Genomic DNA, 23,920 nt, shown 5'->3' on the forward strand with positions numbered 1-23,920 from the left:
CAACAAACAATATATATTTCACCGTCTATGTCGTAAAAAGAAAAAAAAATAGACATCCTTCACTTGGTTATTTTCCAAATCAAAGTATTTAATAGGTAAGGGCCATGATTTTCAAGATGAATATTGAGGATTTTGGTTGAGTCCAAAATTTTCTATCCACCACAATTTGGTACTAGAACAACTAAATGATTAATGTCAGAATATATATATATTTTTTAAAACAGAATATAGCACAGTGCTTAATACTTAGTATGTTCTCAGCAGGGAATACAACGTGCCTGTGTCTCTGCTTTGCCCCGTTTCCCTGGTTAGACTCTTCGGACGTCGTCATCTATGCTGTCTCAGTCCCCCATCTGATTGAAACACATTCTCAGATCCACTCTGCCCAGCGGGACGGATTTTATCCTTCAAAGTCAAATCATGTCCCACTTCTTTTAACAACACGACTTTTAGTGATGTCTTTAAAGTTAACTCAAGTGTCGCTGCCCTCAGGTGCAGGCTACATTTCATAATACCTTTGTTTCCCCAACTAGATGGCAAGTCCCCTGAGAGCAGGAGCTTTGTGTTTTAACTGCTAGCATTCTGGACACCTTAGATCACACTCACTGCCCGACACCCCCCAGACAATGTGTGCCACCTCCCAGGTTAGGTGGGAGGAGGAACACAGTGCCAACAAGAGCTGACTGCAGAATTCCTTTTAGAGGAAAAAAAAAATATTTCTAGGATGAGACGGTTAGAATGGTCATGAATAGTAACATGGTGTGAGTCTCCTGTAGAACCCTGGGCAGCCAGTGTAAATGCCAAGCAATGAAATAAAGCTCTGTGTGTGTGCATGTGTGTGTGTGTTTCTGCATATTTCAGGTGCTTTTTTAAATTAAATCCAATAAATGAGTATACTCTTATTGAAAATATCCAAAATCCATTTCATAAACATTTATGAAGCAAGCTTGCTATATTATCATTATTGCTCATACATGTGATCAAACTCTACACTTGAATCATTGTATCTACTTGATGCTTAATTATTACTGTTCATTTTATAGTCTTTACCTTTTCAGATATTGATTCTTATCTTATTTTCATTTGGCTGCTGTAGCTCCAAATATTGTATCCATGGACTTTTACTATAATTGATAGTTTTTATATTTTCTGATGCATTCAGCATCTTAAAGTACTCTTCCCTAATTGTCACATGAGTGATATCCTCATAGGAAGAGGATTATTTTATTGTAGGTCTTTTCTTCAAATGTCACTAAAGAAGACCCACTGACTATCAGCTTGCAATTTTGCAAATGAGTACTTTGGGACTATTTATTCTCTTTATATTTTAAATTCATTGTCTGGAAATTGGTAAAGTTATTTTCTTATCCACCAAGTTCGAGAATTTCTTGGGGATTTCTTGGGGATTTTAGTTGGTAAAATTATTTCCTTTTCCACCAAGTTCGAGAATTTCTTGGAGATTTTATTATATATAAGTCACACATTATAAAATTATAATAAATACATAATAAATATATGTATATAAACTTTACATCCTAAATATTTCTTTACTCAGAGTCATTTGGATATTTCATATTATTTTTCCCATCTATATTTATTTTTTAGTTACCTTTTATGTGCCCTTTATGTCTTGTAGTCCTTCATATGTGATTTCAAATTCTTTATATTTTGATCTCTCTTCATGAGCATGAAACAGTAATAACTGTCTCCATGTCTCCACTTTACGAAAGAGGAAACCAAGATACACTGAGAATAAGGACTTGGTGGTCGTCTCACACACAATCAGCAGAGAAACCATGTTTTAAACAGAAGCAACCTATCTCCAGATCTACCTCTAAAACACTCTTCTGCGCCACTTCCACCTCTTATTTTTCTTAACAGATATTTACTTAAAATGGTCCTCTGTGTCAGACATCACAGTGGGATTAGGAATAAAGCAGGTTAGTAAATCAGATAAAAGTCCTTGTGTTCTTGGATTGTAGAGTCTCAAAGCCCAGAGAGCCCAGAGTGTGGCAAGTGCTGTGATTAGAGAGGTGCTGGTTATCCTACAATCATCTGTCATTAAGAAAGGAGAAAAAAGGATCCAGTCTCGCTGAGGACTGGTGGGTACTGGGTGTAGGGTGGCTGAGGTGCTGACCAATTTGCTCTTAAGGGCATTAACTTTTTCTAGTCACGGTTCAGAGGATGGATGGAATCAGGGTTCCCAAGAATTTGGTGTAAAGAGGGAAGGGATTGAGACTCGGTAGGTGATAGAAACCAGGAGAGGGGAAGCAAAGTGCCACGGGACTCAAAACAGCAGGAGGTGCCCAAGGACTCGGATCCCACCTCTCTATGCCCTTGAGTGTGGGGAAAGCACTGTTCTCTTGGGCAGTATTGCTTCTTCTTCCATCTTTCATATTAATTCAGTTTTCAGTGGTGTCCTTCTGAGTTTTCTTATCTTACCAGAAATTTTAAAGCGGCAGTGTTTTCATGTGTCCACTCAGAAAGTTATTATCATTTTTTTTTTTTAGATATTTAAGTGTGGTTTTCGCTTTCTAATAGTAAGTGCTTTCCAATGCACACTAACAGCTCTGTCTTTCAACCTACCCTGGCAATACCCTCTGCTCTTCCACTTAGGGAAGTTCTTTGAGCTCTCATCCCCAGCGATTTCTCCAACATCCTGAGGGGTTAGTGAGTAGATATGGGCCAGTGTTTAAATACCTCCTTATGAATCTCAACGTCACTCTGCTCTGGGGGTGACTTTCAGGATCTATCCACAGGCCGAATTTATTTAGCTGCACATAGTTAGCCCAGAAAATATTTAGAAGAATGACTCTGAAATCTATTTTTAGGCTACAATGTTTTTCATCTGTTATTCCTTCCAGTTATCTGCTAAACTGGGCTGTTTTTGCATCATACTCTGTTCATCCATACTTTTGGAATAAGTGTGGGCTTTGAGCACATAGTATTTTGGAGGAAGGCCTATAGCTGGCAAGGGAGAGTAAGAGGGCAAACCAAAGCCTGAGAAATATGAAACATCAGTTGAGGTGCTACCTGGCAGGGAGTGACAATGTTGCACCCAATCCAACTTTCAGAAGTTTTACAAAGGATCTTGGTTTTGCTCAGTATATAGGATGGTGTTCTGAGCCAAATTTAATTAAATTCTAAGGAACTCATATCCTCGGCATTTTGGTGAATATCCAAGGAACCAGCATCTCTCTGATAATTAGGTTATTTCTGAACAGCATCCTTTCTTCTGAGCCCAGTTTATATCCCAACTATTTAACAAAACTGGTGCCAAACAGTTCTTGTCTTATAGAATGGAGGTCTAGGTAAAATGGTTTTTGACTGACCAAATACTCTTAGGGATAACACAGTGAAAAGCCTGAACGTTCCAAGAAAATATCTGTTTAATGGTGTTCAAGAACTCCTGGAGCAAGATGACCAGACGGACAAGATTCCAGAGAGAGGACGTATATGAACAGGGGGCTGCTGATTACAACCCATTTGCTTGTACTAGAAATTAATAAGAGGATGGAATTCCAACCTGGGACAGATAAACTAGAACTTTTAGAAGTCTCTTGGGCCTGCAGTCAAATTGGAAATTGAGGAGGCTTGAACACATGGCTGATTTTCCCTAAAGACACTTGCTAAATTGAAAGTTTAATTTGGAAGTTAAATCGAAAGTTGAGCAGAAATTTAAAACTCCAAGTGGAAAAGCCCTGGAAGATAAAGAAAAGCTTTTTTTTTTTTTTTTTTTTCTTTCTCTTTGTATTGAATTGATAGTAGTTAAAGTTAGAGAACAAGGTGGTGGGCCCAGGATGCAAGCAAGCTCCCCGTTGAAAGTCCTGGAGGACTAAGTTCCAGCAACGGGACAGAGATAGAATCTGAACAAAATTACAAATCGACTTTAATTTAGTTCAACTCTCATTGGATTAAAATAATCACGCCCCCACCAATGCGTGTCAGAAAATGGTGAATACTCCCTGAACAAACACATTGTCATGTGAGAGACTCTCCAAGGTCTATACGCCAAATGTGACATCTAACAAAAAACTTACTAGACTAATCACGCAACAAGACCATGTGTCCCAGTACTGTCTCTCCGATGTCCCCGATGAAAAACAAAAACCTGTCATCTTATGGAGACACTAGAGTTAGTTGACAATGATTGTAAGATTGTTAAGATTAATATGTTTAAAAAATAGAGAAAAAAAGAAAGGACAGATAATTTCACTAGAGATTTATCTCTGTGTAAAAGGAAAAAAAGTGCTATCAGCCAAAGCAGTCAGCGCTTGAGCTACATTCCTTGCATGGATGTATTTGCCTCGATAGGATTCCTGTTTTTTTTGAGCAGAAAATGCTTTAAGCTGCATGCTGGTGTTTTCTACCAATATACTCACAATGCTGAAAAATAGGCCCAAAATAAAGAGTCATTTACATAAATGGGATGGAACATCCAAAAAATACATTTGCTCTCCAATGTTCAGGTAAATTAGAAAATGCCAAATTAATGAAGGAGAAAACATTTGGCAAAAAAAGATCTAATGAAGATGGTGAAGATCTGAGAACACATGGAACGATGTCTTAAATTTAATTATTTAGTAAGCAGATCCAGTGGCAAATGGAATCCCACCAGGACATAGACAGAGGAAGACAATCTTACTTGGTAAATATAAGGACAACCTCTGGGGCAAAGTCCGACCTAACTTCCTTGCTGCCCTTTGTAGAATTTTGGAACTCCCCAGTTTAAGATTTCTCTGCTGCAAAGCAAACCCACTGCATGTGGACCATGCACCTGGAGCGCTCCAGGTCCCTCTCTTGAGACTTTGGGGTTAAGGGAATCAGAGAAAACATGAAGGTCCTACTGCTCCCCATGCCATGGGAAATGAAGCATCTACCCCTGACCTGGGAGTATGGAGCCTTGTGCCAGAACCCACGAAATTAGGTCAAAACTCACCGCTTACCACGGAGGTAAAGTATAATCTCAGCATCGACATGTGAAGGCTCTTATGACACATCTTCAGCAACTACTCGGGTGTTGAACCATTGACATTCCCAGATTTTGTTTTTATTTTTGACTAATGGGATGCATGCAGGTGACATTTATGTTACTATTGTCTTACGTTTTTGTGTAAGATCATTAATAGCTTGAACACATGGTCATATGTTCATAGGTCTATTTACTCTTCTGTTAATGACCTGCCTGTATCCTTAATTATTTTGCTTCTTATTTGGGATGCTTATTTCGTTTTGTGGGATGTTTGAATACATTCATGTTACTAATCCATACTCTTTTATATGAAACCCTCTTCTACCCCAATTATATAAAATATGTTGGTCCCTTTCTGTGTACTTTTTGGATTGCGCTCTCCACAACGGTTAAAAATGCTGCCTTTGTCTTCTGTAAAGTTCCTATGTGTATATATAGATTTAGATACCTAATAATTTTATTTAAGCCCCCTTAATTGGTTCTTCCCTTCTCTCTCTCCATTTCTGCAGTACTACTGTATTTAAGGGGTACTTCATTGTTTCGTGCCGAACTCAGCCTATCAATAACCAATGTTGTGGTTGGATGAAACCTTGCTATCCTTAATGCGATCGCAAGACATTCTTCAGCAATAACCCTCAAGAAATTCTGGAAAGAAGGTTTATTACTCACATGTCTGGGAAATTAGCACATGTGGGGCCACAGGGAGAGGTGGAGGGTAGAGAGAAAAAGAATGTTGGGGGCTTTGGGGTCGATGGTGGGTGCCAAGGATTTGGGGGCTCATTCTATCGATGAATTTAAAACATAAGAGTGGGAATTTAAAAAGCAAGAAGAGGCAGAGAGAGAGAGAAGAGCTTGAGAAAGAGGGAGAGAGAGAAGACCAAATGATCAGTTATCAGGACCAATTAAGATCTCGAAAACAAAGAGTCTCAGGGGACAGAGGAAGGCAGCCCGGACCTTTATCTGGTCCTGTGGCTGGCATTGTGCTTATTCCAGCTAACCTTCCCCAAAGTGGATGCCTCTTTGAAATGGGAGCCTTAGCAATCAAAGCGTAAGACAGGCACATGCATTACAAAGAAAAAAGAAAGAAAGAAAAGAAAGAAAAGAAAAGAAAAACCAACTGTATCTGGGTTTCACTCATTACTTTCTTCATTATAATGTCTTAACATCTCCTAGGATATGCCCGCTTTTCTTCTCTCTCTGCTGACGATGTATCTTGTTCATCTTCTTTCTCAATACATTCTTGCTTTTCTTAATCCTTTGCCATTTGCATTTTTATTAACCGATTCAGTTTGTCATTAAAATTATATATAAATTTAGATTAATATGAAAATCTGAGTCTCTGATTCACTAAGTTGGTAAATATATTATTTTTCTTGCATGGTTTTATTTTATTATTTTTTATATTTTTATTTATTTATTTTTTTTTAATTTATTTATGATAGTCATACAGAGAGAGAGAGAGAGGCAGAGACACAGGCTGAGGGAGAAGCAGGCTCCATGCACCGGGAGCCCGACGTGGGATTCGATCCCGGGTCTCCAGGATCGCGCCCTGGGCCAAAGGCAGGTGCCAAACCGCTGTGCCACCCAGGGATCCCTCTTGCATGGTTTTAAATTTTCAATAACTTTGCTCTTTAGATTGGGTAAACCTGAACATTATATATTGTTGTTTTTTTTTTCCCCTAATGATTTTGGAAGTGTTTTGGGTTGATTTATTTATCTTCCCATTTGATATTGTACCTGATTTACTATTTATTCATGTTTATTTTAAATATAGGAAATCTGTCCATCTTCAGGCACTTATTTGTATTCCAAAAATTGGCAAAGTAGGGATCCCTGGGTGGCGCAGCGGTTTGGCGCCTGCCTTTGGCTCAGGGCGCGATCCTGGAGACCCGGGATCGAATCCCACGTCGGGCTCCCGGTGCATGGAGCCTGCTTCTCCCTCTGCCTGTGTCTCTGCCTCTCTCTCTCTGTGACTATCATAAATAAATAAATTTAAAAAAAAATTTAAAAAAATTGGCAAAGTATTACTTTGGTGTTTATGTAGAGTCTCCTAAATTTCCATTTAGACAATATCATCATCTATTAAGAAGGATAATCAAGTGTTTTGTTTCTAATTATTATTCTCATTTTTTTTTCTTTTTGAATCAAGAACATTCTGTACAATGTTGATTAGTTGTAGTGGCTGAAGGTATCCTGGGACCAGAAGAATTGCTTATATGAACCTTTCAGAAATTGCTCATTCTTAGAAATGTGACCTAAATAAATGTCTTTTATTTTAAGACACCAAGTTTTGGGTTTGTTTTCTTTTTCCAGAAATAATTGTTTCTTTTGAAGCAATAGGCTAAATATTTCTAACTTTTTATATTAAACTTTCTATCTTATTTTGATTTTGGTATATCTCTTCTGAGCAGCATGTATATATTTATATATATTTAAATATCATATAGCTTTGATTAAAAATGATATTTACTCTGATTATGGCTATGAGGTGTTTGAACTAATTTCTACTTCTTTCATTTTCTATGCTTTTACTTTGCATTTTTCATTCTCCTTCCTGGCTTTCTGTTCTATTGATAACATAAGTTTTATTATTTAACTTTCTGAAAATTGTTCCTTGCTTTGGAAATTACAGATTTTTATTCTGCTAATTTAGTATTTATACTTCAAATTTTAACCTATGGAATGAAACATGAATTACGAGAGTCTTTCTTATCTATTACATTCTGCAGAGATCCTAAAGGCAAACTCTAATACAATATTTACCAAAATGTAAGTAACTAAAAGTAAGAAACTTATTTGTATACATTGGAAAGTCTTTAATAATGGGTCCTCCTCGAGTCCTGATAGCCTACCCTTCTTAACTAGTTCCAGAGAAGGTTGGTAATAGCAAATTATTTTCCATCAGCATTTTGACAAGATGGTTTTTATCAACTTCTACCACCTGTTTTTTTAAGACAGTAATTTAGTTTAAATTTAATTATTGGGGTGCCTGGCTGGCACTTTCAGTTAGGCGACTGACTCTTGGTATCTGCTCAGGTCATGACCTCCACATGTAGAGCCTCCTGTTAGGCTATACGCTTAGCATGGAGTCTACTTAAGATTTTCTCTAGGGATCCCTGGGTGGCGCAGCGGTTTGGAGCCTGCCTTTGGCCCAGGGCGCGATCCTGGAGACCCGGGATCGAATCCCACGTCGGGCTCCCGGTGCATGGAGCCTGCTTCTCCCTCTGCCTGTGTCTCTGCCTCTCTCTCTCTCTCTCTCTCTGTGTGTGTGACTATCATAAATAAATAAAAAAAAAAAATAAAAAAAAAGATTTTCTCTCTCCCTCTCCCTCTGCCTCTCTCCTCTACTCTCCTTCTCTCTAAAATAAATAAATTAAATACTTAAAAACAAACCATTAAAAAAATCTAATTATCAGGGCATCTGAGTGGCTCAAGTGGTTGAATGTCTGCCTTCGGCTCAGGTTGTGATCTTGGGGTCCTGGGATTGGGTCTCACATCAGGCTCCCTGCAGGGAGCCTGCTTCTCTCTCTGCCTATGTCTCTGTCTTTCTCTGTGCCTCTTGTGAATATGTAAATAAAATCTTCAAAAAAATCTAGTTATTATTATTTAGCGTTTTCTTTTTGATAGTGTAAAGATTTTTTTTCTCTTTATCTTTGGTGCTTAAAAGTTTTAAACTATCATATCCAAGGATAGATTTAGTTTTGTGCTTGGCTTTAGTGTTTATGTTCATCATAAGGGTCCATATATTTTCAAATATAGAGCTGTCATGCAATTTTATCGATATATATTGCTCTTGGCAATAATTTCTTCTTAATTCTTCTAGGAACATTATGCTCCAATCTATCAGGTGCTTTACAAAGTTTCCTCATTTTTATCTATTTGAGCTTATCTGCTTCAATTACTGAATTTTACATTTGACTTGTTAAAATTTCTTTGTGTCCAGGCAAGAGGTAAGGCTGTCTATTAATTTAAATTGTTCTCTCTATAATCTGTGTTTATGTGTGTATATTTATACACACATATACATTTATATTATAAATATACACATATATGTGTATGTAATTACATTTTAAACTTATAAATATAAATTTATATATATATAGCTCTATATATAACTAAATATCTACATAGGTCTATATTTTTCTATGTGTTTAATGGCTTTAGTTTTTTATGCATATAATGTGCAGATATGCATTATATATACATACATATATAATTAAATTTAAATTTAAATTTTTGGATATAATTTTGTATATAATATATATATAAAACTGAGTACATATAAAACTTAGTACATATTTCTATATATCTATATATACTTTCTATATATGCAAAAACTAAGGATTTTTATTTTGGGGGATTTGATAAGGGATTTTACATTATTTTCATACAAATTTGCTTTCCTCCATTGTCTAATTTCACTTAATCACTTCTTGGTCTCTTTTGTAAAAATATTATTGCTATTTTTTTTAAAATTTTGAGTCCTAAATATAGTTATATTATTCTTCTGATCATTTGTGTGTTTTATATTATTCAAAGTGAATTCATTTTCTGACACATTCTTTATATTATTGTCTATCTTTTAATCTGATTTGTAGCCTTTGGGTAAACAATAATATATACATTTTCTCTCTTATTTGGAAATCCCGTTTTCTCTCTATTCATTCTTTACCATTTAGCAGTTTTGGAGATGCCACTAAATCAGTGGCTTCCTCGTCACTCACCCTGGCTTAGGGGCTCTATCTGCCTTCTATTGTTCCCTGAAGGTGCACTTTCATGTAAGCAGTAAGCACACACACACACACAAAATAATTGTAATTGTTTTTAATTGTTTCTTTTAGGTTTATTGTTTATATTCTGGGAGCATATAAACCCCAAATGACCAGGATTTTAGCAGGCCTAGATTGTTAATATTTATTCATGTTTTATGTAAATGTTGTCCAGAGAATTTATTTATGCATTCAAGAATTTATATGTGTGAGGTTTTCAGTATGACTATTCCATTTTTAATTTTTAATTTCATCTTTACATACTATTTTTTTACATATTATTATCCATTGCTATCTTCCTTTTAGAGAAAAGGCCATCGTTATAGATGGTATCATTAATTCTCCCAATGTTCCAAAGTAAGTATTTTATTTAATTAATTTATTTTTTAGAGTGGGTAAGGGGGAGAGGGAGAGGAAGAAAGAGAATCTCAAGAAGACTACTTGCCTAGCATCAAGACCCATGGAGGGATCAATCTCATAACTCCAAAAGCATGACTTGATCTGAAACCAAGAGTTGGACACTTAACCGACTGAGCCACCCAGCCACCCACTGAGCCGCTCCAAAAGTGAGTATTTTAAACCAAAATTTATGAATGTAAAAAATGAAGCTTGGGAAGTTTAGGTGGCTTGGCTTATCTATAGCATAATAAAGTCCACTTTGAATAAGCATAGGCTTTCAACTATGCATTTGATTTTTTTCTGGAAATTGCTATTACCTATCCAAAAGGAATTTTCTTATGTTATTTATAATTTTATCAATTCTCAACATTTTAAAAAATACTGTTACAAATAGATTAAAACATCTTTATCTCTACACAACTGTCCACAGGCCTCACATACTTGACATGGTATAGCTGGTTTAAGCATCCATATATATGGTAAAAGAAATGTTAGAAAATTTACATCATCATCATCAACCCTTTTAAAATTGTGCACACATTTGAGAAGAATTCCTTAAAATGAGCCCCCACCACTGGTGATGTCAAATAATTGAATTAAGAGCCCTTTTGAATATATTGATTAATTAAATTCACAAATTTCAGATATAAAAATTTTGTACAAAGGACTTTAGTAACTGAGTGGGTCTCAACAACAGTAAAGTTCTCTTGTTTTTTTAAAAAATACTTTGGGAGTTATACTTACAGAGGTTAAATACCTTGAATGTGACACACTTTAAATCCAAGCCAAATTTTCTTGATAATATCATCAAATTAAAATTACTTTAAAAATGTAAAAATGTAAAATTAAATCCTTATGAGAACGGCAAAAGGAACAAATAAAATATAAATATAGGGATCTAGATATGATTTTAATCTAAGACAGAAAGTTTTTACACAAATTATGCACTGATTTGAAATACGGGAAATATGAATAGAGGTTTTTTTTTACATATTTCACATAGCTAATTACATTAGATATATTTGGGATTGTAGAATGGGATGTTCATATGCACATAAATGTATATAATGAATCAGTACAATTCATCATACATCATACACAAACATGCACAAATACGTATTTCCATAGGAGAGATGACCATAGGGTAGTTCAAATGAGAGAGACAAACAATCTTTGTATTTTCATATAAATCTTGCTATGGCCACATGTACAATTTGCTATCCTTGTTATGATAATTTAAAGAAGCTTAGGAATAATGGACATAATGATTTAGTGAGTTGACATTTGGTGATTATATATATTTATAAATCTATTACATATATATATATATATATATATATATATATATATGAAATGAAAATGCTTCTCCCTAAAGGGTACAGAGAGGGAATTAAATGTTTATTCCTAAGTGTATGCACCATTGTTTCTCTCATGGGATTCTGAGGCAAGTGTTAAATCTTAAATAATAACATATTCAGATAAACATGATCAAAGAAAGTTGATACACATCAGAACATTGCACCTATTGACTGATTTAACATATCCTTTACATATAGAAGGTGGAGTTTTACACAACCTTGAGAAATCTACCAAATGGGGAATCTGAAACCTGAGAATCTCCTCTAGTTACTGAATTATGGTATTCTTTTTCCGCTACACAATACAGAAGTTTAAACAAATATAATTCAAAATTTCCACAATATTCTGCAATTATGCATATTTTCTACCCATATTTTGAAAAATATTTATAATAACAAGAGGAAATACAATTTGTACACCACATCTTGATAGCCTTGCTAATGCAAGATGAGCTCAAACATTACATTTCCCTTCCTAACTGTCCCTAGGACATATTTTTCATTTTTCCTAATTTAAATTTTTTCTACCTCCTAGCAATTGCATGCAGCTCTCATAAACATGTTTGTCAGCTAAGATTTCTCTTAAAATTTGCCCGAGAGCATATTACATGTACATTTCTTGTTTAAAGGGATGCTTCTGAGTAAACTCAATGAAAGTTATTTGTACATATGGCTCAATTTTAAATACAAGCTATTCACAGATCATAACACATTAACATCAAACTGACTTTGAAAGCTGATTTGCAAGCTGTTCATGGGTATGTACGAATAAAGCAAAAACTGCTCGAGCCTATTCCTCATTCAGTCAAAACAGGTATCGCATAGGTTTAAAAGTATATGTAATTCATGTTCACCTTCATTGTCCTTCAGAGTGAAGTTTGGGTTTACAGATAGGCGTTCATCAAGAAAGAAGTTAAACCTTGGTCCATTTGCAAAATCATCTCTATCAATGGCACTGATGGTATGAATGACCTGAAGAGAAAAAAGCAAAGACTAAATAGGAAATTTAATTTGGCTTTTTCTTTTATTTTTAATTATACTATGACATTTTTAACTGTCATCACGAAATGATTTTTAAGAGACCCCATTATCCACCTTGAGTATTTTCAAACAGATAATACATGCATCAGCTACCCGGTTGGTTCTTGCATGAAATTTTAGCAAACACAGTATGAACAATTTATAATCATTCACAGTTTATTTTCTAGCATAGCACCAACATTTAATTTCTTTTTTCATCACCCACAGTACATTGGGGCCAATTAGTGGCAAGATTTTGTATGAACACCTGTTTGAGGAAATGCGAAGTGTTATTTGCACAAATAGACACATCCTAGTTTCACGGAGAGCAGCCTCGCAGTGTAGGTTGTTCTCAGTAAAGTAGAGGCAAAAACAGGGATCATGTTATTTTTACTGCTTCAGGGGACCTTAGAGGGCATGATCCAGCCCCTCTATTTTCACATAGTTGGGATAAGGAATGTGAGACCCCAAAGGATTGTGATGTGCCCCCAAACTGTTAAAATGGTGGTAGAAGCAAATCCAGACCACTCAGAGTTTTATGGAATTCTTCTCATATGCAGTGGTTGGGAGACAACAGTTCTAAAATTCGGGCTATGCACATTATGGAGCAGAGACAGTTAGAAATAGAAATGAAGGATTCCATATAGCTGAAGAACAGAACACAAATTCCAATAGCGGTGGCCATTTTATACTCTTTGAAAGGAAATGTCCAAACTAATATGCAAGACAATATTTTCCTCTTTTAAAAATTAATATCCTAATGCTTAGGTGTCCTTTTTCTAGCCCTGTCTTAAAGAAATTAAAATAAAAAGAGGAAAATAAAATAAAATAAAATAAAATAAAATAAAATAAAATGAGGGAAAAGAAGCCATAAAAAGAGTGTTTCCTAGGGCGCCTGGGTGGTTCAGTTGGTTAGGTGTCTGCCTTTGGCTCAGGTCATGATCCCCTGCCCTCTCTGGCTCCCTGCTCAGTGGGGAGTCTGCTTCTCCCTCTCCTTCTGCCCCCCTCCTCATCCTCTTTCCCCTCCCCTCCCCTACTTATGCCCTCACACACAGTCTTTCTCTCAATAAATAAAATCTTCAAAAAAAAAAAGTGTTTCCTGCATGTGAAATAGTGTGTTCATTTCAAAACTTGTTATGATTTCTGGGGGATCCCTGGGTGGCTCAGTGGTTTAGCGCCTGCCTTCGGCCTGGGGTGTGATCCTGGAGACCCGGGATCGAATCCAACATCAGGCTCCCTGCAGGGAGCCTGTACCTCCCTCTGCCTGTGTCTCTGCCTCTCTCCCTCTCTGTGTCTCTCATGAGTAAATAAATACAATCTTAAAAAAAAAAAAACCCACAAAAATTGTTATGATTTCTAAAAACATCTTACTCAATTTCATTCCATTTCAATCTTTTTCAAGTGAAATAACAGACCGATATGTATAAGCATTAAAACCTAAATTTCTGGGCATGCATTGAGCCCATTAGTTGGTCAGGGAGAGGAAGATGAGTGTACAAGTACTAAGAAGGAGTCATCAGTGACAGGAAGACCAGAAAAGCATGTGTCTCCATGAAGTAGAAGAAGAAAGTGCTTCGAGCTACAGAAGTGATCCATTCCATTTTTACCTGCATATGGCTCTCTTTTACTCAAAATGGACTTTCTTAGCAAGAAAGTTAGGTAAAAGCTTCCCCCTCCACTCACATATCCCGAGAAATCTCTATCATTCTTCTCTTTACCTCCCTTCACACTGTTAGTTAATGAGCTGAAAAGTCTACATATCTCCTTGTTTGCTTTCTTTTTTGTTTAAATTGCAGCAAGTCTCTGAATAGATCCTCCCCCCACCCTTGTTATTGGCTTTTGACTTGATAGAATAAATAGATGGATAATCAGAAACAATCTGACAATTTTCTCAAGTGCATTCAAGATTCGTGGAGTTCAGAGTATGTGTAATCTGAGGAATATACCCACATTCTCTGTATCTCAGGTACTTAATATAAAACCAAAATAAAAATATCAATTTTTCAAGATTGTTTTCAGGGTTAAATAAAATAAATATGTGTTTTTCTATTTGAAAATAAACATCCTATCTCCCCTAATCCTTGCTCATTGTCATTCTCCAACACACAATCCTATGTTCTCGATACCTCATGATGTACTGACACATTTGAAAATTCACTTATTATCCTAGAGTTTGATTTTGGAAGAGATTGGCACAGAACAATTAATTTAAGCCAACTAAATTATTTTACATTTCCTCTTATTACTTCTTTGGGACAATTATTTTCTTCTCATTTTAAATTTTTACAAACAAGCTTATTCTAGTTGTCAAATACTGATATAATTCATATTTTATACAGTTACTGTTTTACTGTTATCTTTAGTACAGTATACTTCCCATTTTTATACAAGTGATTTCAAATCTGACTTGCCCAATCATGGCAAATTTGTCTTTCTCAAAGATTTCTTGATCTTGTGTACATAACAAGTGATGAACTGATTGTCACATTTTGTTTAAGTGTAAACCACTTGTCTTAAATTCCTGCAGAATTGTCGTCCATGCATCTATACTTATTCTTCCATAATACTTCTGAAAAATGCTTCCAAAAGCCTTGACTGTTGCTCTGCTTTTTTTTTTAATTAAGGTTTTATTTATTTATTTGACACATACACACACACACACACACACACACACACACACAGAGCACAACTGGGGGAGTGGGAGAGAGAGAAAGAGACTCCCCATGAGCAAGGAGCCCGAATGAGACTTGACCCCAGGACTCTGAGATCATGACCTGGGCCAAAGTCTGATGCTTAACCAACTGAGCCACCCAGGCATCTTGTTGCTCTGCTTTTATCTAGAACTCAAAGATATTTTCTTGATGGGAAAATGTTCATTAATTTTTTCTGTTACTAATCACCTTTTCTCTTTCACTAGGAGATAGATTTCCATGTGTTGGTTCCTTAGATTTTTATTAGGAAAATCACCCCAGAAGTGAACCTGTTTGTGCTTGTTAAAATATTGAGGCCCCCGGCAGATATCTAAATAAGTGCCATGTATCCAACAGGAGTATTTTCTACCCTCTTGTCAGGTGTGATTTATCTACACTGGGCTACCTGTGCCGTCTGTTTATGCAATTTGTTAGTGGTGTACAGTCCATAACAATTTATTTTCTGTCTCTCATTCTTTCTCACTGAACTTAGATGTTTTCTATTATGTGCATATTTTGTAATTTGTGCATAAAGTGATTGATTATTTGGAAATATCTGAGAGCAATACAGTCAGATTTATTCTACCAAAAGGGAAGGTAACTCACATTGATAGTTGGTATTTATAAATAGTTACCAGCTATAGTTTTTGGGAATGCCCATGAATAAGGATTCATTTTAGCGAAACTAATTAGAATTAATTTTGCATTTCTCTTATCAAATAAATGTATCACCCTGTTTGAATGTGTTTTCTATAGTCTATTATGTCTTGAGTACTTTATTAGGGGGAAAGCATCAAACTAGTCAGTATCACAGATGTATGCAAATAATGTAGTCTTTCGTTAGATAAATGAGCTAGTCCTAACTAAATACTTAAACTATTTTAAAATATTAAAAAGAATGTTCTATGGAGTAGACTGTATCTTCCTTAAATTAATCAATGAAATCGCTTTATAATATAATCTCAAATGAGATCATAAATTTATTTAATAATAATACTAACTTCTGTTAGTTCAGTGAGCTTGATATTTGTAAGATCTAGGTGTACAATCTTTACTGATGATAGTACTTTATTCCTAGAAAGCTATATTGTTAATAATTGGACATGATGGGAGGAGGCTGGTGTTAGGTAATACATTTTTTATAAAAATATGTGTTTCCTCAGTTTACTTTGTAATGAAACATACACACGCACACACATACTCACAGAGGGAAAAGTCCATATAAATAAGATAGAAAGCACCCCCATCATTTATGTTTCAGTTTCTATGTGTAGGCCCATTGCATTTATTAGGAATTCACTTTACTTTGGGAACTGACTTCAAATTTCATGCATGTATGATTTTCTTCTTAATATTTTTTTTCATGCAAGGTATTTAATTTTTTTTCCAGAATAGGGAAATATATTAACTCAGAGAAATATATTGCTACAGTTCAGGTGTATTGATACTTGATTCAATGTGAACTCTGTTGTTAGATGTCGTTTAAATGGCTTCACAAAAGACAAGTCTCTCTGCCATGGCCACATGCTGTTATATTTAGATGCACAGCATCCATAATAAAAATGTCTGTAATTCTAAAAGCAATTGTTATAGAAAGAGGAACCATTTTACAGCTGGGCAACACAAATATGCTTCAGAAAACCTATTTCACAAATCATTATTTAAATAGAGCTCCCTATTCCTACTCCACATCAAAACACAGTTTCTCCAGAAATGCTACAGACATCAGATTAAATGAACCAAAGATGGCAAAATTAAACAACAGAAAGATTCAGACCATTTCCCTTGTAATAGGTTAATCATACAAATTGACCACACAGATTGACAATGGTTTGTTTAAATAAGCGTGCAATAAACAATATTTCCAAATGACTTTTCGGTCCCTTAGTAGAAAGTTTTAATTCATTATGGTGAAACAAATGTTTAGAGAAACAGATACTTAGGCAATATAAAGAACCCAAGTCTCTTAAAGTGACATCTAAAATCATACAGTAGTAAAGACAACAATGATGCTAACTATGAATATTGTTTTTTTTAAAGGATAATAACTATAATCACAAATAAATTGATAGATATTAGAACTTAGGGGTGCTAAGTCTAGTGATTGCTTTCTAAAACAGCAACAGCTCTCTGAAGAAAAGAAAAATACTGTATAAATGGTTAATAGGACTCAGAAGATAAAGATACATTTTGTCACAAATTTAGCCTTCTCTGAAAAATGGAATGGCTTTCTCTGTGACGAGAATACAGTAATCCACATTTAAAGGCACTGGAGACTCATCTAGTCGTATATTCAGAATTTCAGGCTTGGAAGGGCCCTGAAATTCTGATAATTTTCTTTATTTTAGACATGAAGAAAGGATTTATCAATATCACACAAATCATTTCTTAGAAATGCTATGAAGCTTGGGCGGTCAGTGTGGAGGGTAAAAGAGAGGGACCCATGCTCGCACATTGGCACTGACAGGAGAGCATGACCTGGAGAGAGTGCCTGAAGGATCTTTCTCATGATCAAGAGGTGGAGCATATGGGAGGTCAGTAGAAAAATCAAGGTCACTGGCTAAATGAAGAGAGTTCAACCTGGAAAACTAATACTAGTGTTTTAGATTTGGTAGCACATGTTCCTATTCACAGGAGAAAAATCAACTGATCCAAGAGCAAGGACTGACTATTATTTGTCCAGATTTTCAATGCTTTCATCTGCAAAGGTGGCTATGGAGTAGCAAGTATGAATTTTCCCTACAAATTTTGAAATTACTTACAAGAAAAAAAGAAAAAGAAAAAAAGGAAAGAAAGAAAGAAAGAAAGAAAGAAAGAAAGAAAGAAGAAGAAGAAGAAAGAAAGAAAAGAAAGAAAGAAAGAAAGAAAGAAAGAAAGAAAGAAAGAAAGAAAATACCACCTAAAAAGAAAACATCTAAAAACAGCTGATGCAATCATGAGTTTATGTTTGGATTTTTAAATCTTTATATCACATTTCAAATGACCCAATTCTGAATTCTTTGAATAACCTACAGACCAAAGAAAAAGATTCTATGAGGGATTATATTCTTGTCAGATTTTGGTATTAAAGTTATGTTTTGTTTTAAAAAGTGTAGAAAACAGATTCCCCCATTTTGTACTTTTTAATGTAGCATATTTCCACTATCATTCTATTGAAATAGTTTTAATTTTTATTATTTAACTGATTATTAGCTTATTTTATTTTATTTTTATTTTTTGATTCTTAGCTTGTTTAGATGTGCCCTTATTTCCAATGGATTTTTTTTTCTAACAATACTTTTGAATTTGTATCTAGCTTTATTTATTTTTTACATACAGAAGATAATGAGGCCGATCCTTTGCAAATTATTAAAACTTGCTTAGTGACCCTACATATAGTAAATTTTTGGGCAATGTTTTCTGTAAGCTTCAGAAGAATGCATGATCTGATATTGTTTAGTGTATTATTCTATATTTGTCAGATCATAAATTTTGCTAATTGTGGTGTTCAATTTTCAATATCCTAACCAAAATTGTTTGCACTTATTCTATCAGCTTTTGGTAAAAGGATACTAAAACTCCCAATACAATAATGGGCTAGTCTCATTTTTAATTTTTCTATACTTTTTTGCTTTGTTCATTTTGAGGCAACATTGATACGTATATATAAATTTAAAATTCTTATTTCTATCTGATGTATAAACTGTCTTTATCACAATGAATGTGCCTCTTTATATATCTAATAAAGTTCCTTTGATGAAGTGTGTGTGTGTGTGTGTGTGTGTGTGTGTGTGTGTGTGTAGCTGGGTAAGTATAGATATAGCAATTATTCAAGTAATTATTTGGTATATTTTTATATATGTTTTCTTTCAAACTCTTTTCCTTTATTATTTTTATTTCACACTTTTAATTTTTTTAAGATTTTACTTATTTATTTGAGAGAGAGAGAGAGAGTGCACCTACACACCAGTGGGGGGAGGGACAGAAGGAGAGGGAGAAACAGACTCCCCATTGAGCCGGGAGCCTGACAGGGCTGCGCTCAATCGCTGGGCTCTGAGATCATGACCTGAGCAGAAGGCAGAGGCTTAACCGACAAAGCTTCTCGGATGCCCCTATATTAACACCTCTTATAAAAACATTTAAATGCGCTTTTTTTCTATTTTGACAAAACACATATTTTAATATGACTGTTTAGGTGACTTTATTTCAACATAAGTGCTAACGTACACTTTAAATTTACATTTTTTTTATTTACTTTCTACTTTTCACTTATTCTGTATTTATTTTTGTCTTATTTTTTGATTTTTAAAATCAGATGACCTCTACCTAGCTATTAGAATTCTGTGTACTATAGCTTTATTTTTATTTTTCCTATTTTGTGACAATCTATATATCAGCAGCAAATATGAGCGTTTCATTTCAAGTTTGGGCTTTACAAACTTCACAGAATTTTCTGGATTATTTTGGAATTACTATTGGTTATAAGCTTCATATTTTATTAGGATTGTATGTTAGTTGTGAAATGGTCCTTCTAGCATCCTTGAAGGTCACTCCTATATGAAAAGCTTTTTTACCTGTATATTTGTACTGTAAAACATAATCCTGTTGGAAAAAAACGGCATGCAACAAGTTTGCAAGTATATGAATTATTTTAAAGTAACAAACATTTTCATGAAGAGAGTTAAGGTCAAGAAATAGAAATGTAAATATTTCTTTAGGATTCAGTATTTTAATTAATTTATTTTTTTAAAGATTTCTTTATATTATTTGTTTGAGAGAGAGCGACAGAGAGAACGAGCACACAAGTGATGGGCAAGGACAGAGGGAGAAGGAGAAGTAGACTCCCTCCTGAGTAGGGAGACCTGTTCAGAGCTTGACCCCAGGACCTTGGGATCATGACCTGAGATGAAGACAGACACCTAACCAAATGAGCCACCAAGATTAAATCTTTTTAATTACAGTTTCTACTATCTTTTTAGTTACATGTTCTTTTACCTTTTTTTTGCTAATTGATCTAGAGGATACGGCATGCTTTCTGGACATATAAAATATATATTAGTAATCAATTACTCAAATTTTGAGGATCCAGAATTTCAGGAGTTTAGAATATTTTAACTTCATTTGTCTTTCCCACTTATGACCTCTTGTTGCCATATATATAATGTATAGTTGAAACTCTGGAAGATGTTCCTTAGATTTCTATTTATTCATCAATAATTTAGTTTTTGTGAATATATTTATTGTTTGCATTTAGCTCGAGGCTCCTCATGACTTCCATTGCCAGGATAGTTATTTTCCTTTTTTTTTTTTTTTTAACCCAATAAAAGCTTTAGAGTGTGTCTTATGGTGAGAGATTTTCACATTTTGTTGGCCTAACTCTGAGTTTTTCTGTTCGTTGTTTTTGTGGGATATTTTTGGTAGAAAAGAATTCATGGCTGTAGTTATTATCTTGCAACTGTTGGGAATTATCATTCCATTGTTTTCTTGGTCTTATATTTTTCAAAAATATTTTATTTATTTATTTGATATAAAGAGTGCGAGTGTGCACATACACACACACGTGTTTGTGCTCGCACATGGGCAAGTCGAGGGGTGGGCAAGGAGCAGAGGGGAGGGAGAAGAAGAGGGAAAGCATCCCAAGCAGACTCCATACTTAGCACAGATCCCATCTAGGGACTCAATCTCTCCACCCTGTGATCATGACCCTAGCTAAAACCTAGAGCTGATGCTCAACTGACTGAGACACTTATGTGGGTTTTATCTTTCTTGATGAAAAATGAACTTTGTAGTATTCTTTTAAAGTATTGTATCTCTTAAAATGATTTACTTTTCATTAGTTTTTTAAGTTTTTTTTTTGGTAAGTATGGATCCATATCCAGTTATAAGAAATACAGACATGCTATGTACCCAGTTTATCCCACTGGGAGCATCTACCAAAACTACAGTACAATATCACAGAGAGGATGTTGACATGGACACAGTCACAGAACACAGAACATTTCTGTTATAAAAATCCTACAGTCTGCCCTTTATATAGCCACATACACTTCCCTGCCACCCTCACCCTCTCCTTAACCTCTGACATTTTCTATTATGAAACTTTGGGTATTTAGGTGTGTGTGTGTGTGTGTGTGTGTGTGTGTGTGTGTGTGTGTGTGTGTTTTCCACTCAGCAAAATTCTCAGGAGTTTCATTCTGATTTTTTTTTTATCTCTTTATGCTTCAATGTGGATGTTTTATTCTGACCTATTTCCAATTAACTTATTTTCTCTAGCTTTGTGCTATTACTGAGAATTTGAATCTATATTCAGGAACTATACCTTTTAAAAATCTAAATTTTTCCACTTGAAAGTTTTACATTTTTCTCATCAATTATATTTCTCATACATTTATAATGTAGGTTAAGAAACTAATTTTAGGATGTGTGTATCCATTTTTGACACAACTGAAATAGGCTTTGGTAAATAAATCATTATATATCTATACTGAAAGATTCCTTGCTGCTTTTGAAATGATGATACAGAAAAATGCTTCAGCATCCGAAGTGATTATCTTAACATATTACAATATATATATATTATTTACATGCCATTACATAAAATAATTAATATAATACAATATAATTCATAAACTAAGTACTTTCAGATATAATTTTCATCCACTTTATCCTTATCACGCTTTCTAATTTTCTTATGGGCAATAAACTTGAAAAAAAAATTCATGAAAAAAAAAGGTCGTCCATTTACACATACATAAATACCTCTTCAGAGGGTATTAAAACATAAGCAATGAAAAAAAAAACATAAGCAATGTTTGCTTTAGCATAGTATTGGTTGTCCCTTCTACAAAAATACACAGGCAATGCTTCTCAGTACTATAATTTTAGGAGAAGCTTTAAAATGTTTTAAAATAGTGTGGAGTGGGGGTACCTGGGTGGCTCAGCTGGTTAAGCATCTGGCTCTCAATTTTGGCTCAGGTCATGATCTCAGGGTTGTGAAATTGAACCCTGTGATGGGCTCCACGTCAGGTATAGAGCTCTCTCTCTCTCTCTCTCCCCCCCACACTTACAATTTTTTTAATAAATACATAAATGAAGTAGTTTTGGATGATATAGTCATTCTGGTTTACAAAGACAGCAGAGTGACCATCTGACTCAGCCAGACCTAGACCTTTTCTCCCTCTCTAAATTCACCTGTGACAGACAGACTTTAAATGCTCCTCATGGGATCCATGCCTCCATGTAGTGCCTTCTCCATTAAGTCTGGATGTGACCTGTGATTTGCTTCTGACCAGTAGAATATGGCCCAAAAGTGTTGATATATCACTCACCTGGTGACATGAACAGACTTAACAGATATCTCCCTCTGTGTTTGATGAAGTAAGTGGCTACATTGGGAAGCCTATACATATAAAAAAAAAACTGGACAGTGTGTCAAAACTCCAGGGAACATGGAAGAGCTGAAGAAACTCCTGAAGCTCTGAGGTCTATAGCTGAAGGTGTCCTAATGCTGCCAATAACCAGGTGTGCTTAGAAGAGATCTCAAGCTTCAGATAAGATGGTCCCGGCTGAAACCTTGATAACTGTCTGTGAGACCCCTGCAAAGATCCAGCTAAGCCATGAGCAGACATCTGACCTACAGGAAATCTGGGGTCAAGATTTCCTCAAAAATGTCTTGTTTTAATCTGCTAAGTTTGTGTAATTTGTTATACAGCAGAAAAAAAACCACAAAAACAAAAACAAAAAAAGCAAATGTATGTCCCCTTTCAGATTTCCACTTGCTTTATGTTCCACAGCCACACTGGTTTTCCTTCAGGATTGCCGTGCTCCTTTAGCTAGATGCCATGCTACATACATGCGACTCAGGATCCTTTTCAAGTTCTTCGCTCCTTCTTCCACTGTCTCCACTTTCTTAGTACATACACTCTCTTTTGTTCAAACCCAATTGTCTTTTAGTACCAATATTACTCAATGGTCACTCTCATGTCACTCCTGTGGGACATCCAAAATAGAGCAACCTGTCCCTTCTCTGTAACCTCATCTAAAATCTTTATTAAGGCGGAAAGTTCACAGTTTCCTCCTCACTTAATAGAGGGCTTTGCATAAACCATTCAATATAATTTTACTGGTATGGTGGATGTATGCATGAATGACTTCACTCTTTGATTTACATTTGGGATCAAGAAAATTTATTTTCAATGATTCTCAAAAAAATCTGTTTGGTACTTAAAATAAAGCTTTATAAAATTATTTTCACTGAGCACAAAAATAACATTGAGGGATTTTGAGGATTATACCTAAAAATAATAGAAATAGAGCTGCTGTTTCTCTTCCATTCCAATGATAGGAAGGAAACAATTAACTTACCTGGCCAGGCTTAGAATTTTCACAGACAACAATATCATATTCCCTGGCAAGTTCGGGTGGATTGTCATTGACATCCAGAACTCTAATACCCACTGTGACATGGCTCAGCAAACCAGGATTGTCTGCAAAACACACAGGGATATATTTAGTATTTCCATGCACACTTTAGAGGCTTGGTTTAAAACAAATCTCCTTAATACTGTAGCTTGTCACTAGCTCCATATGCTTCAACAGGACTTTTGGCAAAAGACAACTTTATGATGGCACTCTTTGCTAGAACTCATTAACTTACAGAAAAATGAAAAATGAACACCAAGGCATGACATGAATGCTAAAATGATATTTTGTCATATCAAGGAAATTACATGT

The 23,920-nt window shown here is 35.0% G+C and overlaps 1 protein-coding gene across 4 annotated transcripts in view; it reads right to left on the reverse strand.

The window, feature by feature from the left end:
- The window catches only part of CDH18 (cadherin 18), a 304,587-nt gene that overhangs the window by 17,407 nt on the left and 263,260 nt on the right, over positions 1-23,920 (reverse strand). For 3 of the 4 annotated variants that reach the window (XM_055325457.1, XM_055325460.1, XM_055325458.1), the window contains exons 8-9: positions 23,552-23,673; positions 12,353-12,470 (exon numbers count right to left, since the gene is read on the reverse strand). In XM_055325457.1, the coding sequence (XP_055181432.1) occupies positions 12,353-12,470; positions 23,552-23,673 (240 nt within the window). Of the gene's footprint in view, positions 1-12,352; positions 12,492-23,551; positions 23,674-23,920 lie in introns of all 4 variants that reach the window. The other variant, XM_055325456.1, reaches the window with a different exon arrangement.

This window comes from Nyctereutes procyonoides, unplaced genomic scaffold (genome assembly GCF_905146905.1).
Source record: "Nyctereutes procyonoides isolate TBG_1078 unplaced genomic scaffold, NYPRO_anot_genome, whole genome shotgun sequence".
Lineage (NCBI taxonomy): Eukaryota > Metazoa > Chordata > Mammalia > Carnivora > Canidae > Nyctereutes > Nyctereutes procyonoides.